Source organism: Mustela nigripes, chromosome 17, assembly GCF_022355385.1.
Source record: "Mustela nigripes isolate SB6536 chromosome 17, MUSNIG.SB6536, whole genome shotgun sequence".
Classification (NCBI taxonomy): Eukaryota; Metazoa; Chordata; class Mammalia; order Carnivora; family Mustelidae; genus Mustela; species Mustela nigripes.
The window spans coordinates 24,234,800-24,256,585 of NC_081573.1; the positions used below are offsets into that span (position 1 = coordinate 24,234,800).

Below are 21,786 nucleotides of genomic sequence, written 5' to 3' on the forward strand. Positions count from 1 at the left end.
GCAGGCTCCCCACTGAGCAGAGAGCCTGATGTGGGGCTCAATCCCAGGACCCTGGGATCATGACCTGAGCCCAAGGCAGAGGCTTCAACCCACTGAGCTACCCAGGTGCCCCGCTCTTAGTTCATCTTAATAAAAGCAGTTTTTGCTCCCCAAAGTAGAAGCTTGAATTTGCCTGGAGAGAATATTGTTCCTTTTTGTATCTGCAAAAGCAAGCCCTGAGCCCCGGATCACAAAGGTAACAAGTATGGGCTGTTGCTCCTGCTACTGCTGTTTTCCTGGGATCTAGAAAGTCTGAGAGAGCCTGGATGCTGAGTGTGTGCCACAGAGATTCCAAATCTAGAATTTGGCTTGAAGTTTCCTTTGCTGCGCACTACGGGCCTTCTGTTCTGAGGGGCCGTAGAGCCACAAGGTTTGCACACAGGTTCTGAAGCCAGACAGGGCAGCACTGTCTCCGTGGCCCTGAGCGTGTTCCTTGACTTCCCGTGTGTTTCCATTTATCCCCCCTCCACCAGCCCATGAGGGGAAACACCAGCACAAAGGCACGTGGCTTGGTACACTGAGAACCCTAAGTTCACGTTGGCTTTATCACCACCCCAAGCCCCAGAAAGGACTCTGGAGTCTCCGCCTGGTTTCAGTGGTGTTTTAGGAGCGAAAGGAGGCCTTTGTCCACACTTGGACTGAGTCATACAGGTGAAGAGGAAGCAGCTGGAGATGTCACTATGACAGGGCAACTGCAGAGCCCAGAAGTGGCAAGGGGCCCCGGCATGACCTGCAGAACACATAGCCCTTCCTTGGGGACTTCCTGAAATCCCAGGGCAGGAAATCAGCCTTCCTGCCGCCACATGGGATGAGGGCTCAGACCAAGGAGAGTGTGTCCGTAAGGGCTGGAGGAGTTGAGGACACTTGGGTCACAAGAGCACAAGGATCCCTCCCACCACCACTGGGACAGAAAGCAGGTCAGCAGCCCCAGCACACCCTTCTGTACCCCAGGACGAGAACTCACTCACTGGGTGCGGTGGCAAATATTGACATCAGTTAATAGATGTTAACATCAGTTAACATCTATTAACATAGATTTTTTTTAGCAGGATCCTTCCCTGGCTCAATCCAGAATGCCACCCATGGTGGAGAGTTCAGTCAGGCTGGTGGCTTTGAGAAATCCACATGGGTTCCTTCCTCCCCTACTGTTATAGCCACCCCAAACTCAGCCCACTGCATCTCCAGGCCTTGTTCTCCAGCCCCAGCAGGTACTGGTAGGCTATTCTAAGTCTTAGGCTCTCCCAGACCTCTCTGGAAGCTGCAGGAAGGCACCCTAGGAGTAGGCCCCCAAACTCACTCACCTTGGGGCACCCAGCAATGGGTTCACTTACCCAGAACCACACTCCCAGCTTCAGCTCCAAGGGGTGACCTCCTTCCTGCTTCAGCACCTCCGGCTGTGCAGTCCTTCCCGGGTTCAGGATTTCCTGCTCCCATGCCTTTGTCCTGCTGCCAGCCTGTGGCTCCAGCATCACTTCCTCTGTCCCTCCTGGCCCCGCTTGGTCCCGTGGTGGACTCAGCCCCAGGCCCCTGCTCCTCCTCTGTCTTTACTCTCTCGTGGCTGCTCTGTTTCTGCAGTGGGGAAATCTTGCTGGCTCCTTTCGGGATCTGTTCTTCTGAATTGGTTGCAGGGGTCTGGGGCGTGGGCCCAGATGGGTCCTGCTCACCTGGATGGGCAGCTGTGGGAGCCTCCACAGGCGGCGTGGGTCTGAGGCTGTCCCCTCTTGTCACAAGCATCTCCCCAGGGTTATCTGTCTCCTGTACATGAATGGAGATCCTGGGGCAGAGAAAAAATACGGCCTTAAAAGCAAGGACTTTCAAGTCACCCCGACCTGGGTTCAGATGCCTGCTGCTGCCCCTCAATGATCATGGCTTATTGGCCTCAGTTTCTCATCTGGAAAAAGGGCCCTTGCATTAATTATAATAGTAAGGTAAGTTGTGTTTAGAACCAGCAGACCCCAATACCTGACTACCTCTGCCCTGACCGGACACCAGGGAGAGACTGGATTCAGTGAGATGGTACTCTCTGCTCTCAGGATTGTAGGGGATAAGCAGCCAAGGAAGGCTGAAGTAACCTGTGATGGACGCTGGTGGGCACCAGATGTCTATGAAGGCCTTAGAAACCTGCTTCGGCCCCAGGAGGACTGTGGCCTGGAGGCAGGATACCTGGGCTCCCCTCTCTAGACCTCAATCTCCCTTTCAGTTAAGTGAAGAAAGCGTGAACTAAGCCAACTATCCCACGGGAAACCCCAGGTCAGGCATATATTATTAAAATCAGGCAAGAGCGGGGGCCCAGGGTGGCTCAGTTGTTAAACATCCAACACTTGATTTTAGCTCAGGTCATTATCTCAGGGTTGTGGGATCAAGGCCTGTGTGAGGTTTCCCCAGTCAGTGGGGAGTCTGCTTACAACACTCTGCCTCACCTCTTCGACCTCAACCGCAGCAACTTCTTCCTAGGAACATCGCCAAAGGCAAGGGAAGCAAGGGCAAAAAGGAACTATTGGGACTTCATCAAGATCAAAAGCTTTTGCACAGCAAAGGAAACAGTTAACAAAACCAAAAGACAACTGACAGAATGGGAGAAGATAGTTGCAAATGACATATCAGATAAAGGGCTAGTATCCAAAAATCTATAAAGAACTTAGCAAACTCAACACCCAAAGAACAAATAATCCAATCAAGAAATGGACAGAGGACGTGAACAGACATTTCTGCAAAGAAGACATCCAGATGGCCAACAGACACATGAAAAAGTGCTCCACATCACTCGGCATCAGGGAAATACAAATCAAAACCACAATGAGATATCACCTCACACCAGTCAGAATGGCTAAAATTAACAAGTCGGGAAATGACAGATGCTGGCGAGGATGCGGAGAAAGGGGAACCCTCCTACACTGTTGGTGGGAATGCAAGCTGGTGCAACCACTCTGGAAAACAGCATGGAGGTGCCTCAAAAAGTTGAAAATAGAGCTACCCTATGACCCAGCAATTGCACTACTAGGTATTTACCCTAAAGATACAAATGAAGTGATCCGAAGAGGCACATGTGCCCGAATGTTTATAGCAGCAATGTCCACAATAGCCAAACTATGGAAAGAACCTAGATGTCCATCAACAGATGAATGGATAAAGAAGATGTGGTATATATACACAATGGAATACTATGCAGCCATCAAAAGAAATGAAATCTTGCCATTTGTGATGACATGGATGGAACTAGAGGGTATTATGCTTAGCGAAATAAGTCAATCAGAGAAAGACAATTATCATATGACCTCCCTAATATGAGGAAGCTGAGAGGCAACATGGGAGGTTTGGGGGGTAGGAAAAGAATAAATGAAACAAGATGGGGTCTGGAGGGAGACAAACCATAAGAGACTCTTAATGTCACAAAACAAACTGAGGGTTGCTGGGGGGAGGGCAGTAGGGAGAGGGTGGTGGGTTATGGACATTGGGGAAGGTATGTGCTATGAAGTGTGTAAACCTGGTGATTCACAGACCTGTACCTGCTAATAATATATTATATGTTAATAAAAAAATTTAAAAATTAAAAAAAAAACCACTCTGCCTCTTCCTCTGCCCCTCCCCCCCACTCTCTCTCTCTCCCTCCCTCCCAGATAAATAAATAAATAAATAAATAAATAAATAAATAAATAAAATCTTTTTTTAAAAATCATCAACTAGTCATAGAGACTAGACTTCTCGTTTCTCTTGAACAAATAGGTCTGGCTGTGTTGGGCATGTCTGCATAACCGAGAAGCAGCTCCCATTCCTGACAGACCCTGCTGTACCCTGGCAACGCCCCTGGGTCCACTTCACATACATTTTCATTACCCAGACGTTGCGACATTGGGTTTGGAACCTCAGCTAGAGGTCAGGAAGGCCTTCTGAGCCCTGATGATGTTCAGAGGAAAGGACTTGACCCTGGGAGCCATTAACCCCCAGGGTTTAACACTCCCTCTCAGAGTTGCCCCTGCTGTGACTGCTCTTTACAACCCCACTCCTGGGGTCTATGTGAATTGGGGTGGGGGTGAGGAGGTGAGTGTCTGGCATGGACTGAGTCTCACAAGGGAGCCCAGCAGCCTCCTCTCTGGTCTTAGCTCTGGACCGTGTTGCGGGACAACTTTGGACAAGGCCAGCATCAGCTCCCTCTTCTGTCAAACAGAGACATTAATAACTCACAGGAGTGCTGAGAAGCCACGAAGCGGGGAAAGCCCCAAGGGTCCCAAAATGAGGCACAAGACGGTGCAGCTGCTATGGAAAACCCGCTGATGGTTCCTCAAAAATGTAAAAATAGGACTACCCTATGACCCAGCAATTTCACTTCTTTAAAAAAGTATCTAGAAGAATTTATAACACAGTCTCAAAGAGATAACTTGTACACCTGTGTTCATAGCAGCATTGTTCACAACAACCAAATGTGGAAGCACCACATGTCCACCGAGGGATGAATGGATAAGCAAAATGTATAATATCCATACAATGGAACATTATTCAGCCTTAAAGAGGAAGGAAATCCTGTTACATGCCACCACCTGGGTGAACCTTAAGGACATTATGCTAAGTGAAATAAGCCAGTCACAAAAAAAAAAAAAAAAAAGGAAAGAAAAATCCTGAGTCCATTTGTACAATTCCACTTATATGCAGTACCTACAGTAGTCAAATTCCGAGGCAGAAAGTGCAGTGGTGGTGGCCAGATCTGGGGGATGGGCAAGATGGGAGTTGTTTGATGGTTACAGATTTTCAGATTTGTATCATGAAAGATATTCAACCCTCCTGCACTGTACACTTACAAACGGTTCAGTTGGTAAATGTTACTTTATGTGTTTTTTCACCATGATGACCAAAAAAAAAAAAAAAAAAGTGAGGCTTTTCCCCAGACGTTGAAGGCCCAGCCGCCTCCCTGAGCTGCAGCCAGTCTTCTGAAAGCAGCACCTACTCCTGGATGCCCCTGACTCAGTACAAGCCTGTCCACAGCCAGCCTTGGGCAGGAGGCAGCCGAAGCCACACACCCCGCAGCCCTGCACCCCTTGGGAGGAGTGAGTGTGGGTTGGTGATGACAGGGTAGGTGCGAAGGGTGGCATCCAAGCCTGGCTCGGGTCTCGTCTCTGCTGAGGGCCATGGGAACTGCAGGAAGCCAGTTGCTGGAAGAGTATCCAGGTGGTCAGGTGACCGGCTGATAAAGCCAAGAGTCACTGCTGTCCCACTTGGTCTTCACACCGAGCAGGGCATGGGATGACCCCAACGCACGGCCACGCATTCCCATGCCGTCGAGCGCCCAAGGCTTTCTGTCCTGCTGCTGCACGGTGCACCCGGGGCAGACGCCGCTGACCACTTCCAGCACTGTGCTCCTCCACCTGCTGCTAGGGCCTTAGCAGCCTCGACACAGGCAGCCTCGGCCCATCAGAGTGGATGCTTGACTTTAAACTCATCTTCTCAAAATATACTCATGTGCTAGCTGAGGACAGGCAGGTAGTGATCTCTCCACTTCCTGAGCCCGCTGGCCGGTCTAGTGCGCCTGAAATTCAGAGAACGGCTAAAACTGACATAGAGAACTTTCCCCTCATGCAGAATCTTTTGGGGGCCCCTAACAAGTTCATGGAAAGTCCACCCCTATCCCTAAAGTCCATGTTTACAGCCCTGACCAGGATCCAGGGAAGCCTACCAGGAATTCCTCCTTTTAGTTGGTTAAGCTCTCCCAGAGGCTCTCATTTCCTTCCAGAACAAAGGCAGACAAATGATCGGGGCTTTTCTGCCAGTCGCCCTAGCACACAGACATCAGCCCCGCTCCCTGCAGCAGGCCTAGAGCAGGGATGGGGCTATGTTACAGATAAGGACAACCCCGGGCAGGTGCAGGAGGGCACCAGACCCTCTTAAGACAGGGAAGCACAATATACTTCCGTGGACCGTCCTGGGGGCCCAAAGCACTGTTCCACAGGCCTAGGAACATAGGACTAGAAAGAGCTTGGCAGTCAGCAGCCTCTGGCTCTTCATTATCCTGCCCTGTGTCTGCCGAGGGCCGAGCGCTGGTTCAGAGGCTGTGTTCCGAGGTCACAATCCCACCTTCAGGTATAATTGTCTTGAAAGCCCTACTGGATAGACTCAGCCTATTCCAGCCTCCCTGTGAATCCCCATCCTTTTCTCCTCCACTTAGTATTTGGGACCTAATTACATGCTGACCTGAGGAGGCAGCGGGGTACAGTGGTTGGGAGCAGATGCTGGAGTCCAGAAACCTGGATTCAGATCTCAGCTTTGTGACTCCCTAGCTGTAGGGCGGTCTCAGCCCATTTCCTCATTTCCTCACTTGCCTCCTGGGATGTTGTGAGAATACAGCAAGACGTGGTCTGTGAAATCTGCGGCCAGTGCCAGCTCCTAGGATTGTGCCGTGAGCCCCAGCTTGTAGCTATTATAACTGCTCTGAGAGCTGGTGGTTCTCAGCCCTGCTCTATATAGGAATCACCCAACGAGCTTGTAAAAAAAAAAAAAAAAAAAAAAGACAGGGAGGAAAAGAGGGAAGGAAGAAGGCAGGAAGGAAGCGTAGGTGAGCTGCACTCCAGACTGAATAAATCAGACTCTCTGGGCATTGGTATTTTAAAAATTGCTTTCAGGCAATTTGAATGGGCACCAGGTGAGAAACAGTGCTCAAAATTCCCAAAAGCAGTGCCTACACCTTCTCCTGTCTTGCCCTCAAGAAGCTAGCCAGCGCGGCAGACAGTGGGCACTCTATCCCAGCAGCTAGCCCCTTGGTCGTGCTCCCGCTGAGGGGCTGCCGTTAATTCCCGCCCTGCCCAGCATGGAGGAGCACCCCTTACCTGGCAGGCGTTTCTCCACCACCATGAGCTGCCTTGGCTTGAGCTGGCAGCCCTGGAGTGAGCCTCACGCCTGCCTCTGAGGGCTGCGGGTCAGGCCCGCTGAATGACGATCCTTGGTCTGTACTGGGTAAAGCTTCCTGGCTGGTGGAGGCTTCACTGACCCTGTTGGATGCTGCAGACAATTCCAGGCCAGTCCCAGGGCTCTCAGTGAATGCTCCAGGAGCTTTGGCTTCGGCCTCTGTGTGCAGCGGCAGGAGGCCAAGGGGCACTTGGGCTGGGCCAGGAACTCCTTCTTCCTGCCCTGGTTGGGCCTCTGCTTGGGTGGGGAGGTCAGATCCTATCTCGGAAGCATTGACGGGGGTCAGCCTCTCCTCTGTCCCCTCTGGCAGGTTCGCCTTCTGGCTCTCTACAGGAAAATCAGCAGCATAAAAATGCATTTCTATATGGATGAGTCGAGCCTAAAGATACTGCAAAGGATATGCAAAGGCCATGCAGGGAAACATGTTTATAATAGTCAGACTGGAAACAACCCAAGTGACCAAGAGTAGGAGGCTGGTTGACTAAACCACGGCCCAGCACCCAGAAACTGCACAGCCATAGAAAATAGACACGAATATCTCCAGATGTGGCCATGGACTGATCTCAAGATGTACTGTAAGTGGAAAAGAATCAGGTGGAGAAAAGTGGGTCTGGTGTGCTTCTGTTTCTCTAGGAAGGGAGGATGTGTGTGTGTGTGTGTGTGTGCGCGCGCGCACGAATGTGCACATGCAGGAGCATGTGTATAACCACTGATAACATGGCTAAGGACACACAAAGAAAGACAAAAAATTTTGTGAATGCTTCCATGTGCAAGGGAGGAAAAAAGAAAAGCCAGACTTCTCTTAATACCCCTTGTTTTGTCCATTTGACTTCAGAACCATGTCAATATTACCCAAAATTGTACAAGAAAATGAAACTTGAATAAAAGCAATCCACAAAGATGTAGAGCAAAGTGAAATAGACCTGAGATTCAAGTTGGTGGCATAGCTTACGCAGAAAAGAGCTAGTCCAAGTGACTTAAAACAGCAATGTATAGTGGAATATATAAGAAAGGATAAAAGAAAAATGAAAAGGGGGAAAATAAATAAAGGAAATTTAAAAATTAGTTAAATAGATTTAAAAAGGAAAAAATAAAAAATATCTTTTTATTCTGAAACCATGATGTGTGCATCATGGAACACAGCAAACAGGACCCCACTCACCTTCCCAAGGCCCCCTGATCTCAGCTTGCACAGCTCTGGTGCTCAGCGCATGCTTTGGCTTTGCTCCTTTCTCTTCCACTCGATCTTTGTTCTGAAAGAACAATCATCATCACCAACGTCATTGTTCAGGACACAGACATTGGCTGAACACCTACCATGTGCTTGAGGTAGAAGTATTTAGATTACCTCACCTGGTCTCACGGTAATACTAGAGGATAGATATTGCTACTGCCATTCTAGAGATAAAGACACAAAGTCACAAATTCTTTCTAATGTGTCCTTACATTGCCAGTAAGGGAAAGACCTGACGCGGCTTCTTAATGGACTGGACGTCAAAATACTTAGACCAGTGATGGAAGATAAATTTCAAGTGTCAATTCAGATCATTCAGTCATGGCTATTACAGTGCTGGCTTGGCTTGGATCCTAAAGTCAGATTGACCCATGCCTGTTTAGGGGGCTAGGGGCAAGGAGGAGGGCTGGAAGAGTGCCCCCCTCAATTAATAATGCCTGCCAGGGAGCTGGTGCCTCCTACCGTCACCCCTTTACTATACAGTAGCGTGGCCGGAAGCACAGCCTCTCTTGGCTCTGGAGCCAGACCCTGCCGGGTTTAAACCCCATCTTCACCCCTCAGCCTCCCTTTCCTCATCTGTGAAATGGCGAGAATAATGTTATCTGCTTCGTAGAGTTAGTAAGAGGTTTGGAGGAGTTGATCTGTGGAATGTCCTGACTAATGTGCCCAGCGCATGGTAAGTGCTCGGTAGCTCTAGGGATTTTGTGGCGCCTGAGACAGGGAGCACTCTGTCTTCAAAGAGCCAACGGATTGAGGGACGGATCAAATGTGTAAGGCCCAGAGAAGCTCTCGGCAGCTCTTCCTTTAACTCTGAGTGCTCTGTACCAGGCCAGTGCGCTTACTCCTGAAATGGTAGGAACATTCAGTATTTCTAAGTATAAATATTTCTATAGGACCTGACTCCTTGCTGGGTCCCTCTGGTGCTTCTAAAGGTTTTAAGACTTGGGGACAGCCCCTAAGACTCCTCCTGGTCCTTATCACACCAGCAGGTCTGATCAAGGCACTTACCCCTGAAGGCCCTTTCTCTGGCCTCACCCACAGATGCCCCAACTGGAGCCCAAATGAGCTTGAGACACATTTTGTTTGGCCCACACAGCATTTTCAATTTTTAAATTCGTTATCAACACTTTAAATCTAGGAGACTTTTACATTAAAATTCTAAGTTCCCTTTCGGGGCTTAGGATTATTCTCTATTCTCATTGTGGTGTATATACTTGTTAAACTGTGTACTCACACGTACTCACACGCACTTTGTGTGGTGTGTGCCATTTATTGTATGTAAATTATGCCTTAATAAAACTGATTAGGGGCGCCTGGGTGGCTCAGTGGGTTAAGCCACTGCCTGCGGCTCAGGTCAAGATCTCAGGGTCCTGGGATCGAGCCCCGCATCGGGCTCTCTGCTCAGCAGGGAGCCTGCTTCCCTCTCTCTCTCTGCCTGCTTCTCTGCCTGCGTGTGGTCTCTGTCTATCAAATAAATAAATAAAATCTTAAAAAAAAAAAATCTGAAGATCTGACAATGTTAAGCTCACGGCAAAAATCGGCTGGAGCAGTTCCCACTAACTGGGGCACCAGTCCTCACAACTTTAGAATGCCTCCCCGGCACTGAGAAGGGTTGGTTCCACTTTTTTTTCCTATGCTATACCCACTTCTCTCAATCCTACTACCTGCTCATCCCTTTGGGATTCCAGCACACCAAGTTCTGTCCTTCTGAGGGTAACAGCACCATGGGAACACCTAGCCTTGCACCTGGCATGTGCCAGGCACTTAATAAATAAACACCAGCTGTTGTCATCGTGATTAACACAGCGCCATCAAGGTGACCCGGATCCCCTTTCTCAGCAGAGACCGCTCCCTGGACCTCTTTCTGCAGACTCGGTCCTGCCACCCCCGGAGCTGGGGGAACTGGAAGCATTATCACGGGACGCCTCCTGTTTCACCCCGGTAGAGAGGGACTCGAACAAACTGTCCTTTGGCAGACCTTGTTGGGCTCAGCATGTCCTCTCCCTCCCTCCGCTCTTGGTGTAGGTAGACACACACACACACACACACGCAAACACACACACACACACACACACAGCTGCGTCATGTCTTCAGGGCTCACTCAGAGGAAGGAGAAGAGACCCTCGACACCATTCTAGAGGACTGGTGTCTTCTGAACAGCTTGCTTATGATTTGGACCCAGGCCTGGCTGAGCCTGACCCTGTCCTTCAGGAAAGAGCACCTAACTTTTAGTAATAATCTAATTCATTGTGACAACCAAAATGATATCCTGCTGGGCGCTTCAGAAAACTCAAGGAGGACCTTCACAAACTCCCGACACCATTTTCTTTTCTTTTTTCTTTTTTCTTTTTCCCCTTTTTTTTTTTTGACTTCTTAAACATTTTTTAATTCCAGTAGAGTTATTATACAGTGTTATGGGACACCTGGGTGGCTCAGTGGGTTAAGCCTCTGCCTTCAGCCCAGGTCATGATCTCAGAGTCCTGGGATCGAGCCCCACATCAGGCTCTCTGCTCAATGGGGAGCCTGCTTCCCCCTCTCTCTCTCTGCCTGCCTCTCTGCCTACTTGTAATCTCTCTCTGTCAAATAAATAAATAAAATCTTAAAAAAATATATATAGTGTTATGTTAGTTTCAGGTGTACAATATAATGATTCAAGGGGTTCCTGGGTGGCTCACTTGGTTAAGCGTCTGTCTTATGGGTCATGATCCCAGGGTCCTGCGACAGAGCCCCACATCGGGGTTCCCTGCTCAGTGGGGAGTCTGCTTCTCCCTCTCCCTCTCCCTCTGCCCCTCTCCTCCACTCATGCTCCCTCTCTCTGTAGCTCACAAATAAATAAATAAAATATTTTTAAAAATAAAAATAAAAAGCAAAACAAAACTATATAGTGATTCAACACTTCTACATATCACCCGGTGCTACAGAAAAATACAAAAGGTTTTAAATCTGTGAAAGATGCTGAAACTTCCATAAACAATGAATTCTGGAACACTGAGAAGAAATTTAAAAATAAATTTTTAAAAAAGATACATTTTTAAAAAGTCAAAACATTAAAAAAAAAAGATGCTGAAACTTCTAGTAAAACAAATACAAATTAAAACTATAATGAGGTGGGGCGCCTGGGTGGCTCATTGAGTTAAAGCCTCTGCCTTCGGCTCAGGTCATGATCCCAGAGTCCTGGGATCCAGCCCTGCATCGAGCCCTGCATCGGGCTCTCTGCTCAGCAAGGGGCATGCTTCCCCCACTCTCTGTCTCTGCCTGCCTCTCTGCCTACTTGTGATCTCTGTCTGTCAAATAAATAAATAAAATCTTTAAAAAAAAAAAAACTACAAGGTATATCATTCTATCTATTTCTTGTTATGTTTGATATTTTCCATAATGAAGAGTTGTAAATTTTTTATGAGTTAAAGAAAAAGAATTAGCACTAGAAGGCATATAATCAGTTGTCTTATTTGAATCTTGATTCAAATAAACAAAGGAAAATAAAGCATAAGATAATTAGGAAAATTCGCACACTGACTTTGGTAAAATTAAATTACTGTTTACTCTTTAGTCATGATAATGGTATTGTAATTACATTTTTTTAAAAGATGCCTTAACTTCTAGATATAAGTGCTGATGTTTGTGGAGGAAATGATCCAATGTCTCAGATTGGCTTCAAAATAATCTAGAGAGACGGAAGTCAGTGGGGAAGACATGCAATAACATTGGCCTCCTGTTACGGGTTTGTAGGGTTCATGTTACTAATCTCTATTTTTATAAATGTTTGAAAATTTTCATATAAAAAAATTCGTATTTTGAAAAAATTTTCAAAGTGCTAAAAAAAAAAAACCAAAAACACATGCTCAGTAAGATCTCAGTTTTCAATCACCACACAGGCAAAGAATTAAAAAGTTGGATAATATGTTTTGTTAGCTAAACGGGAGGCAACAAGCCCTCCCGTATGCTACCAACAGGAGACTAAACTGAAATAACTCCTTTGAAGGTCAGTTTGGCTTTATGTACACAACCTTACCCTTTGGCTTCACCCTGCCACTTCTAGGAGTGTATGGTAGAGATAAGCTCACACTTCTGTGGATATTCACTGCACCGTTATTTATAATAGCTAAAAATGACAAATAATATAGCCAAACAATGATGTGGGGCTGGTTAGCAAATTAAGACACATCCCCCAACTGGGGCACACTACAACTTTAAGAACGAGGAAGCTTTCTATGTGTACATATGAAATAGTGCCCAAAATACATTAAGTAAAAAAAAAAAAAAAAAAAAATCAAGGCCAGAATAAGGTGATTAGTATTTGAGTTAAAATCAAGAGGTGGTGTTTACAGATAAACAGACTCTGTCTGGGAGGTTCTGCGGGAAACAGGCACCTATAACTGCATTGGGGAGGAGGGTAGTCCTAGGGCCTGGGGGCTGGAGTAGGAGGAACACGTGCTCTTTATACCACACGAAGCAGGCACGTAACTGCTTAGCCATTTGAATCCCCCAGGAGCCCCCCATGAATGTCTTTTACCACATGCATAAATCATATCACAGTAATTTTCTTTAAAGCTGAGGTTGATGGGACACCTGGGTGGTTCAGTCAGTTAAGCATCTGACTCTTGATTTTGGCCCAGGTCATGATTTCAGGGTTGTGAGTTCAAGCTGGGTGTGAAGCCTGCTTAAAATTCTCTCTCTCTCTCTCTTTCTTTCTTTCAGGCCTCGGTGGCTCATTGGGTTAAACCTCTGCCTTCGGCCCAGGTCACAATCTCAGGGTCCTGAAATCAAGCCCCTGCATCCAGCTGGCTCTCTGCTCAGCAGGGAGCCTACTTAGCTTGCCTCTCTGCCTACTTGAGACCTCTCTCTCTGTGTCAAATAAATAAATAAAATCTTAAAAAAAAATTCTCGGGGTGCCTGGGTGGCTCAGTGGGTTAAAGCCTCTGCCTTCAGCTTGGATCCCAGGGTCCTGGGATCGAGCCCCACATCGGGCTCTCTGCTTGGCAGGTAGCCTGCTTCCTCCTCTCTGCCTGCTTGTGATCTCTGTCTGTCAAATAAATAAATAAAATCTTAAAAAAAAAAAAAATTCTCTCTCCTCTGCCCCTCCCCCACTTCACTTTCTCCCCCTTTATTTATTTGCCAGAGAGAGAGAGACCAAGCGAGTACACACAAGCAGGCAGAGAGGCAGGCAGAGGTAGCGAGAGAAGCAGGTTCCCTGCCGAGCAAGGAGCCCGATGCGGGACTCGATCCCGTGACCCTGGGATCATGACCTGAGCCGAGGGCAGCGGCTTAACCCACTGAGCCACCCAGGCGCTCCCTTCTCCCCCTTTAAAAAATAAATAAATAAATATAAAGTCCAGGTTGCTTATCAGTGAAAAAGCAGAAGGTCACATCTCCCCTGCAGGCAAGACTCATAGGAGAGGTGCAGAAAGTGGGGAGCTGGGTGGGGGAGGGGCATACCTTGGCCAAGGCTGTAGGGCAGGGATGGGGGAAGGGGTCAGCAGGGTGAGCTCTGGCCTGGCTGGGGATGAGGAAAGAAGGCACACTCCTGAAGCCTTGCTCCTGTGAAAGCCTCGGAGCTGACACAGAGTGCAGCACGGCCTCCTGTAGACCCCACCTTATCTCTTTCCAGAGGTTGGTGGATAACTACAGTGATCTGAAATGGTGGCTCCAGGCCGTCTGAAGGTTGCTAAGTGGCTGACTCTTAGCTGTTCCCTCCCAAACAGTATTGCCTCCATACACCACACACATAAACACACACACACACACACACACACACACACACACACCCCAGCCAAACTTCCATTAGCCAGCGGGTTTGATTATGCAATCCTAGGGAACAGCCGCTCCCAGAAATGCCACACTCCACCCCCAGGCTCCGGCTCCTTCATGGCCTCTGTCCCCCGGGGGTCACTGTCAACACTCATCTTCCAACAAGCAGCTGCACACTCCGCCCACTCTGGGACCCAGCATAGGTTGGGGACAGGAAGGGGAGGGTTCTAAAAGAGGGGTTCTGTTGGGGCAAATTGGCTCCCACCTGTTTCTCACTCTAGGTGTGACAAAACAGAAGCAACAGGAGCAAAAAGAAGTCCCTCGTACATCCAACAAGCTTCACTGTCCTCCTCTCCCTAATGACCCATTTACCCCCACTTCTAGTTGCTCTGAAGCTGCCCAAGGCCCCCGCAGACCTCACTGAGGCACTGCTTCTTCCTTTCCCTAGGAAGAGCGGCCTGTCAGTGACCTGTCTGGAAATCTACCTGTGACCATTAAGGTTCAGTCTCTCCTCTTCCCCATCAACAGATCATGCAGATGGCACAGGAAGGAAACAAGAGACTTCCTAGTGCTTCTAAGCCTAGCCGTCTGGCTAGCATCCCCACCAGGACCACGGGGTCTCCCTTTCAGCCAGAAGGGTACAGGGGTAAGGAAGCAGGAACCAACCTCCAAAGGGCCATCAGCCAGGCTTCCTTTCCTCCAGGGGACACTCCCTTGCATGATGAAATCCACCACCTTCGAGTTCTGGAACACGGCCCCCACCAAAGCTATGGCCTTGTCCACGGCCACTACCATCCTGAACAGGGCTTCAAGCCTGGCGCCATGCTGGGCAGCCTCCTGCCGCACAGCCCTCACCAGCTCCAGGACCTCCGGCCACCCAGCCTGTGAGTCAGCTGGAGGAGTATGGTCAGACCCACCCGGACCCAGAATCTGAGAGGTCTCCAGCCGGTGTAGGCCTTGCTCCAGATGGCCCATTCCTTGGTACACACACTGCAGTTTCTCCGTGACATCTTCTTGGAAATGCAAGAGTTTGTCCACCTTCTCATTTAGCGCATTAAGCTTTTTGTCCATGGTGGTTAAGCAGGCCTTGCCTGACACCGGCAGCCCTCGGGTCTCCAGGCCCTCCTTGGAGGCTCCGGACATCCTGATGCGGGCTTGACAAGGGCGAGGAATCAGAAGAGCCTCAGACTCCTGGCTTTTACTTGGGCGGTGGTACCTGGCAATTCATTGTTCTTGACAGCTAACAGTCTCGCCCTGCAGCGCCAACCCACACAGATCCTCTGGGTGGTTTAGGGAGCCCAGGGAACCAGTCTCTCTCTGAGCCTTTGCCTTTGCTTATCTCCCACTCTGCCGGGGCCACGAGTGACAGGCTGGGTTTTGGCAAGGCGCTTCTCCTTGGGGCCCTTTTGACATCACGGCAGCATTTGACATTCCTCTCTGAGAGGGTGCTGATGGGCAAATATTTTAAGAATCTGCCCAAGGCAGGCAGGGGTTTGGATAGTTGAAATGAAAGGTTAGAAGAAAGGGGGTCCTTTAGGTAATGAACCAGAATGCTGGACTTTACAAGGGGCCTCAGGGATCACCAGGCAGGGTAAGACCTTTAGCGGTCCAAAGCTCTGTGGCGCACGCAGTATCCTGCCTGCCCCGAACACTGAATTCACAAAGAAAAAATAAATAAATAAATGTGAGGCCATTCTGATTTTTGCCATGATAAAAGTGTTGATGCTTCTGCAAATTAAAATCAAATTTCTGGCGCCCCTACTTTGCAGGTGCCCCCAAATAAGTGTTTGGGCTGCCTGTGGGGTGTACCTTCAGGTCCCTCCCCACAATGGGCCCTCAGTCACTAGCTGCTTGTACCTAAAAATAGAAGTGAGGGAAAATGGCTTGGGCTACTCGCCAGGTGCCATCCCTCAGGTCATGTTCTGCACAGATCCCTCTGGAGCATAGCTGCCAGGGGTCTCCTGCTATCCCCCACCCCACCTCACCCCCTACACTACTCCTCCAGCACTGACTACACACGCAGATGTGGGGCACCCAATCTCTCTATGCTTAAACGGACATAGTAGCAGCCTAGAGGGCACAGGGGGCTGGGTTTCCTGTAGTTTCCAAACGTTTTAGCTTCAAAACCCTTGGTTCAAATGGAACTGTTACAGAAGCATCGATAAATAAAGCAGATAAAGGAGATGCTCAGGCTGACACTGAGGTGGGGCACCAGGAGTCACCACAGAGTCCCTAGGCCGCTGGGGAGCCACTGACTGACATTTTCTTCCAGGTCCTCCTACAGAAAAAGTTAAGGGAGAGGGAATTTGTCCAAGGTCATCCCAGCCCAAGGCCTCCTGAGGCTAACGCAGCTTTGTCAATGCTGGCTGGCCCCGCGGTGTGGGGGCAGGGAGGTGTCTTAGGGAGGTGTCTTTAGTGACCTGCTGAGTTTCCTCCTTCTGAATAAAAGCAATCATGAGAATGAACTTTGACCTGGAAATCTGACATCTGAAAACACCCTTAAGTCATTTTGCTATTTTAAGCTACAGGGGACTCGCAAGCACGGGGTGCCAGCTAGACACGTGCAGCTTGACTGACCACCAACCCCTCACTACCCGTCGCATTGCCGGGATAGCTGCCCTCAGCCGTCTGGGTAGAAATCCAGACCCATTTCTGAGACATAGTCCTGGGTGTCAGTGGCAGAATGGCCTGGAGCTCAAAAGAACCTTGGTCTCTTAGAGCAATGTGATTTAAAACAAATACATAAATAAGCTCTCCTTGGAAAAAGAAATTTGGGGAACGCTGTGCTCCAGCTCCTCTCGGGGATTCACAATGCCCTTCCATGGACCTCATCTGCCAAAGAAAGAAAGCAGCGCCTGACCAGGGAATCCCTCCTTCCCCTGCACTTATCTCCTCATACTGCTCTGTGGGACGAGGGGTCCCTAGATCACTCTTTGGGAAGCGGCGCCCTAGAGAAATCTCTGGTTCTAACACCAGTTCCATGTCTGCCCTACAGCAGGTAGGGGTAATTGAAAGAGACAGACCAGCTTCCAGAAAGGAGTTTCCACCAGCGTGAACCACAGGCAGCTGCTGCAGGGGACCTTCTGAGCAGCCTACATCCAGTCAAGCCTGGGCTTAATAAAGTCTGGACACAGATCCTGAAAGTCCAGCTGAACCCAAAGAAAAACAAACATCCCAGACACACATCTATTTTGAAAGCTAATTATTTAAATTACAGAAGGATTTGTCCCAGGTCTCCCTGAAGCAACAAGGGGTTGCAAGTCAGCTGGTGTTGTAGAAATGTGCCTGCTGCGATCCTCACTGTTCTAGAACCCCCTGGAAGTTTTCTGAGCCCATAATAGTCACTGGGCTTGCCTCAGTCCCCCAGTGCACCAACATGCCTGGCAAGTGCAGGGTATTCAATACAACCGTATGGAAAGAATGAGCTAAGGGGGGACCCTGGCTGAGCAGGAGGCTGGACTGAGTTTCGGGAGACTTGGGGAAGGGGGAAACTGCAGCTAGGGTTTCCCAGAACAAAAAAGTACAGGGCAGAACACCTTGACAATTCCCAGAAGTAAGCTCTGGGACCTTCTGAGGAAAAGTTCGAAATATGCCAACAGGTGAAATCCTGGAGGCTTCTTTGATGAAAAAGAGCAGCCAGGAGGACCAACTTTGAATCCCTTACATTTCTCTGCTTAGAGGAGAAATGAGTTCTGTGAGGGCTGAGGCATGGCTTCTTTTCAACTCTCCCTGATGTACAGGACATAGCAAGAACCATGGGCAATTCTTTCGGGGGCAATGGTGCCTGCCCAGAGGAGAGAAGAGGCATTCCACCCCTCAAGCCAAGTGAGCACAGACCAGAGAAGAGGCAGTCCTGCTGGATGGGTACAGAGTAGCAAATCCAATGACACTTCATCTTTCTTGGGTGAAGACAGGACAGCTGATGCACTCGCAGAAAAACACAGACTGACCTCTGTTTGCCATAGGCTGGGATCAGCCCACACCAAACCCAAGACTCTTACGTGGCCTTTCTGGTGACAGCCGGCTTTCCCTGTACAACCCCAGAGGCACTGTGGACCCTGAGGTCCCAGGTGGACTAAGAGGGGAGCAGAAATGCAAGGCTTAGGAGTCCATTCCAAAGCAGTGACTCTCCCCCTTCACCACCTCTGCACAGAACAGGCACAGCCAAGAGAGGCCCCACTCTCCCTGGAGAAGAGAGGTCAGTTTCTGGAGAAATTCGATGGTCCATAATACAACAGTTCTATATGCTGGCACTGGCGATTCCTGGGACCCCCTCATCTGACCATCCTCAACAGGCCAGCCAGTCAACAAGCTTCAACCTCTCACCCAGTTTTTTGTGCCTTATTCTGAAATATGCCCAGATAAGAAATGATCACCTGGTAGTCAAACAAAGCCCCCGTGATGAAATGGAGAGTCCCCCAAAACAGAAACATAACTTTGGAGAAAACCCAGAAAACAAGAAACAGAAGAAACAGCAGAAAGTTTCAAAAAGCCTGTCCTTAGTTGCCATGGGCAAGTGCAAAAGGCTATCCAACCCATTAAAAAAGAAGGTGTTATGGAGAAAGAACAGGCATAGAATAAAAGAGAGGTCTTGAAAATTAAAAGTCTGTGGGTTAAAAATTTTAAATCCAATACAGAGATGAGAAAATAAAGTTAAGATAATATCCCAGAAAGGAGAATTAAAAGATGGTGATGCTGGGGCGCCTGGGTGGCTCAGTGGGTTAAAGCCTCTGCTTTCGGCTCAGGTCATGATCCCAGGGTCCTGAGATCGAGCCCCACATCGGGCTCCCCACTCAGCAGGGAGCCTGCTTCCTCCTCTCTCTCTGCCTGCCTCTCTGCCTACTTGTGATCTCTGTCTGTCAAATAAATAAATAAAATCTTTAAAAAAAAAAAAAAAAAGATGGTGATGCCTACCTAGGGAGAGAAGAGATGACAGACCATGGACCTAACCCCACATTTCATTCCCTGGAGTTTCAGAAGGGGAAAAGAAAGCGGGAGGGAATTTATCAAAGAAATAGTACAGTCATTATACAATTTGAGAACACAGGGATAGAGAGAAGATTACAAAGCTCCCCAAAACCTGAAAGAAAAAAAAAAATCACATCCCAAGGAACTAGACTCAAGATGATATCAGACCTCTCATCCTAAAAACAACTGGCCTCTGGAATCCAGGCAGGACGTAGAATTCTAGGTTCGAGATTTGAAGACACTGCATCTTTGTCAGAGGACGGAAGGAAGCATTTTAAGACTTGCAAAGATGTTTAAAAGAAATGTAAGCGCTCTTTGAAAGAGGCACTAAAGTGATTTATTTTTCAGGAAAGAGCATTCACGGAATATTGTTCACACTATGATGCCATAATGGGGTCACCGCTTCACGGGGTTAAAACAGGGATGTTGTTAGGATGGGGAAGGAGAGGGAGTGACAAGGCTGAATCGATTCTCTTCATAGGAAGCACACAGATCTGGTAGGAAACTGATGGGGAGGAACGCAGAGGCAAATGCAGGCAAATGCCAGGCGAAAGAGCTGAAAGGCGGCCGGTGTTTGCCGCTGGGAAGCAGGTTTTGCAGAGGTCCAGGTACTGCATGCGAGGGGATGTGAATATTTATAACAAGGTTGCAGCATGCCACAGCAAGGGTCTTGTTCTAACAGAATCAGGTATGACCATTTTCTGAGAGATGGAGGCCCATGGCCTTCTCTACTTCCCATGAAACAGCTGTAAGGCCAGCTGCATACCTGGAACTTCCTTAACCTCTCTGGAGGCAGCTTCCCTCATCTCGAAAGGGGGCACATGACGGTGCAGTAACCACGAGGCTGTTTGGGTCCCCATGTAAGTGAAACACCTAGCACGGGCCCTGGTACATGGTAAGTCCATGAAAACAAGAGACAATCGAACTCACTAGCCCGTACTCATCCCCCACTCCAGATGGTCAGCTAATCAGCCAACAGGACAGCAGTGTGTAGAGCCACCTCACTGCGGGGTGGGGGCAAGGGGGGGAAGGAGGCATCTCCCCAGGCCTAAATCAGCCCCCAGGTGCCCGGCCCACCCAGGCCACCTCCCTTGTGGCACCATCAGATGATGTGCACTCACAAAGTGCCACCCTGTCCTCCATAAAGCTGAGCTTATTCAGAAAAGGAAATCAGAGATGAAACAGAACCCCAGAAAGCCTCGCTAGGTTCAATGCAGACAACCTGGGGGTTAGCAGCTGCTGGGCCTTGTGCGCCTACTACACCCTGTGTTATCTGGGGTGGGGGGGCACACTGACCGTCCCCAGGCTGTACCCATCAACCAAAGCTTCCTGCTGACTGAGGTTCTTGGTCCAAGAGGACCTACGTCTGGGGGATAATTGTCACCAAGTCTCCCTCAGTCCCATGACCCTAACAATTGTCCCTGAGGGCTCCTACTTCAAAGCAGACCCGCCTGGAGCCGCGCTTACCGCAAATATCTGGATGTAATCTGACGCCCGCTGCTGGCCTCTGGCGCCGGGACTGTGAAGTACCGGAGTGGGGCACAGAGTCCCCATCCTGGGGCTGCGGCCACGGTGCCAACTCAGTGTTTACTCTGCCTGGAGATGCCCAGCAGCCCGGAGTGCTGGGAATGAGGTGGGCTGGCCGGCCAGGGAGATTTCTCCAGAACTCAGGCAGCAGCGATAAGCCTGGCATTTCCGCTTATCTCTGACCCTGCCCCAGGCCCCAGAGGCATCCAGAGGCTTCACTCAGTTATCTGGTTTGCGAGGCGGTATCTGCTTCCCAGGGGCCTACTTCCTGCATCACTTAGTGAAGTGTCCAGTTGTGAAACAAACACTGTGTGGTCCAAGGAAGGAGGAAAGAAGAGAGGGGGCCTAGGGCAGAACTGACCTGCTTTCAAAACCCAGAACCATGGTATCAGAGCCCAGGAGATGAGCTGGGAATCACTGCCTTCAGGCAGCCCTCTGGGATAGAGGAAAGCCCCATCAGCCAGAATGAGCTGGCGGCCCGCGTTTCTTCACTGGGGCTGCTGGCACGGCTGGGAACCTCGCTGGTCATCTCCAGGCCAGGAGGGTCCAGCCGTTGCCTCTGCAAGTAGAACTATTGAGGAAGCAACAAAGACACACTGTGCCCCAAGACTGCAGCATGTTGCCGTGAGGGAGAAGATAAGACCTACAGCTCCTGCTGGATGAGGTGCTGGGTCCAGCTCGGCTCTCTCCAGCGGTGGGGGGGGGGGGGGGGGGCGGCTCCCTGTTCAGATCTTCCCAGAGCACCACATGAGAGGCTGAGCCCTCCATACACCTTGGCGCACACACAGGCATACACAGACACACAGATGCTTGCACACACACACACACGCATACACAGACACACACAGATGCTTGCACATACCCATCACTTAGTGCTCCATGGGAGACTGAGCCCTCCACACACTGGCGCACACACATGCACACACACACACACACAGAGAGAGATGCTTACACATACCCATCACTTGGGGACCCCCACTTACCTGCCCCCACACACAGGAATCCGACAAGTGTCACACAATGCTTTTACTATTAGCTTCCTCTTCTGAGCGTAACCACAGACAGACCCTGTGCTGAGCATTTTTTTTTAAGATTTTATTTCTTTATTTGACACACAGAGATCTCAAGCAGGCAGAGAGGCAGGCAGAGAGGGCAGGAAAGCAGGCTCCCTGCCGAGCAGAGAGCCTGATGCGGGACTTGATTCCAGGACCCTGGGATCATGACCTGAGCTGAAGACAGAGGCTTTAACCCACTGAGCCAACCAGGCACCCTGTGCTGAGCATTTTTAGCTGCAGTATCTTACTTAAACTTCACTACATCCCTATAGGGTAGATTACTATTTGTCATTCCCATCTTACAGAGGAGATTAATCTAGAAAT

At 49.3% G+C, this 21,786-nt stretch overlaps 1 protein-coding gene across 2 annotated transcripts in view; it reads right to left on the reverse strand.

Annotated features, from left to right (window-relative positions):
• MYLK3 (myosin light chain kinase 3) overlaps positions 1–20,525 on the reverse strand; it is a 40,680-nt gene extending 20,155 nt beyond the window's left edge. The window contains exons 1-4 of one of the 2 annotated variants that reach the window (XM_059383822.1): positions 20,348–20,525; positions 8,093–8,183; positions 6,852–7,257; positions 1,371–1,813 (exon numbers count right to left, since the gene is read on the reverse strand). In XM_059383822.1, the coding sequence (XP_059239805.1) occupies positions 1,371–1,813; positions 6,852–7,257; positions 8,093–8,183; positions 20,348–20,434 (1,027 nt within the window). In that variant the 5' untranslated portion in view covers positions 20,435–20,525. Of the gene's footprint in view, positions 1–1,370; positions 1,814–6,851; positions 7,258–8,092; positions 8,184–14,578; positions 15,056–20,347 lie in introns of those variants that run through there. The other variant, XM_059383821.1, reaches the window with a different exon arrangement.
• Between the last annotated feature and the right edge of the window lie 1,261 nt (positions 20,526–21,786).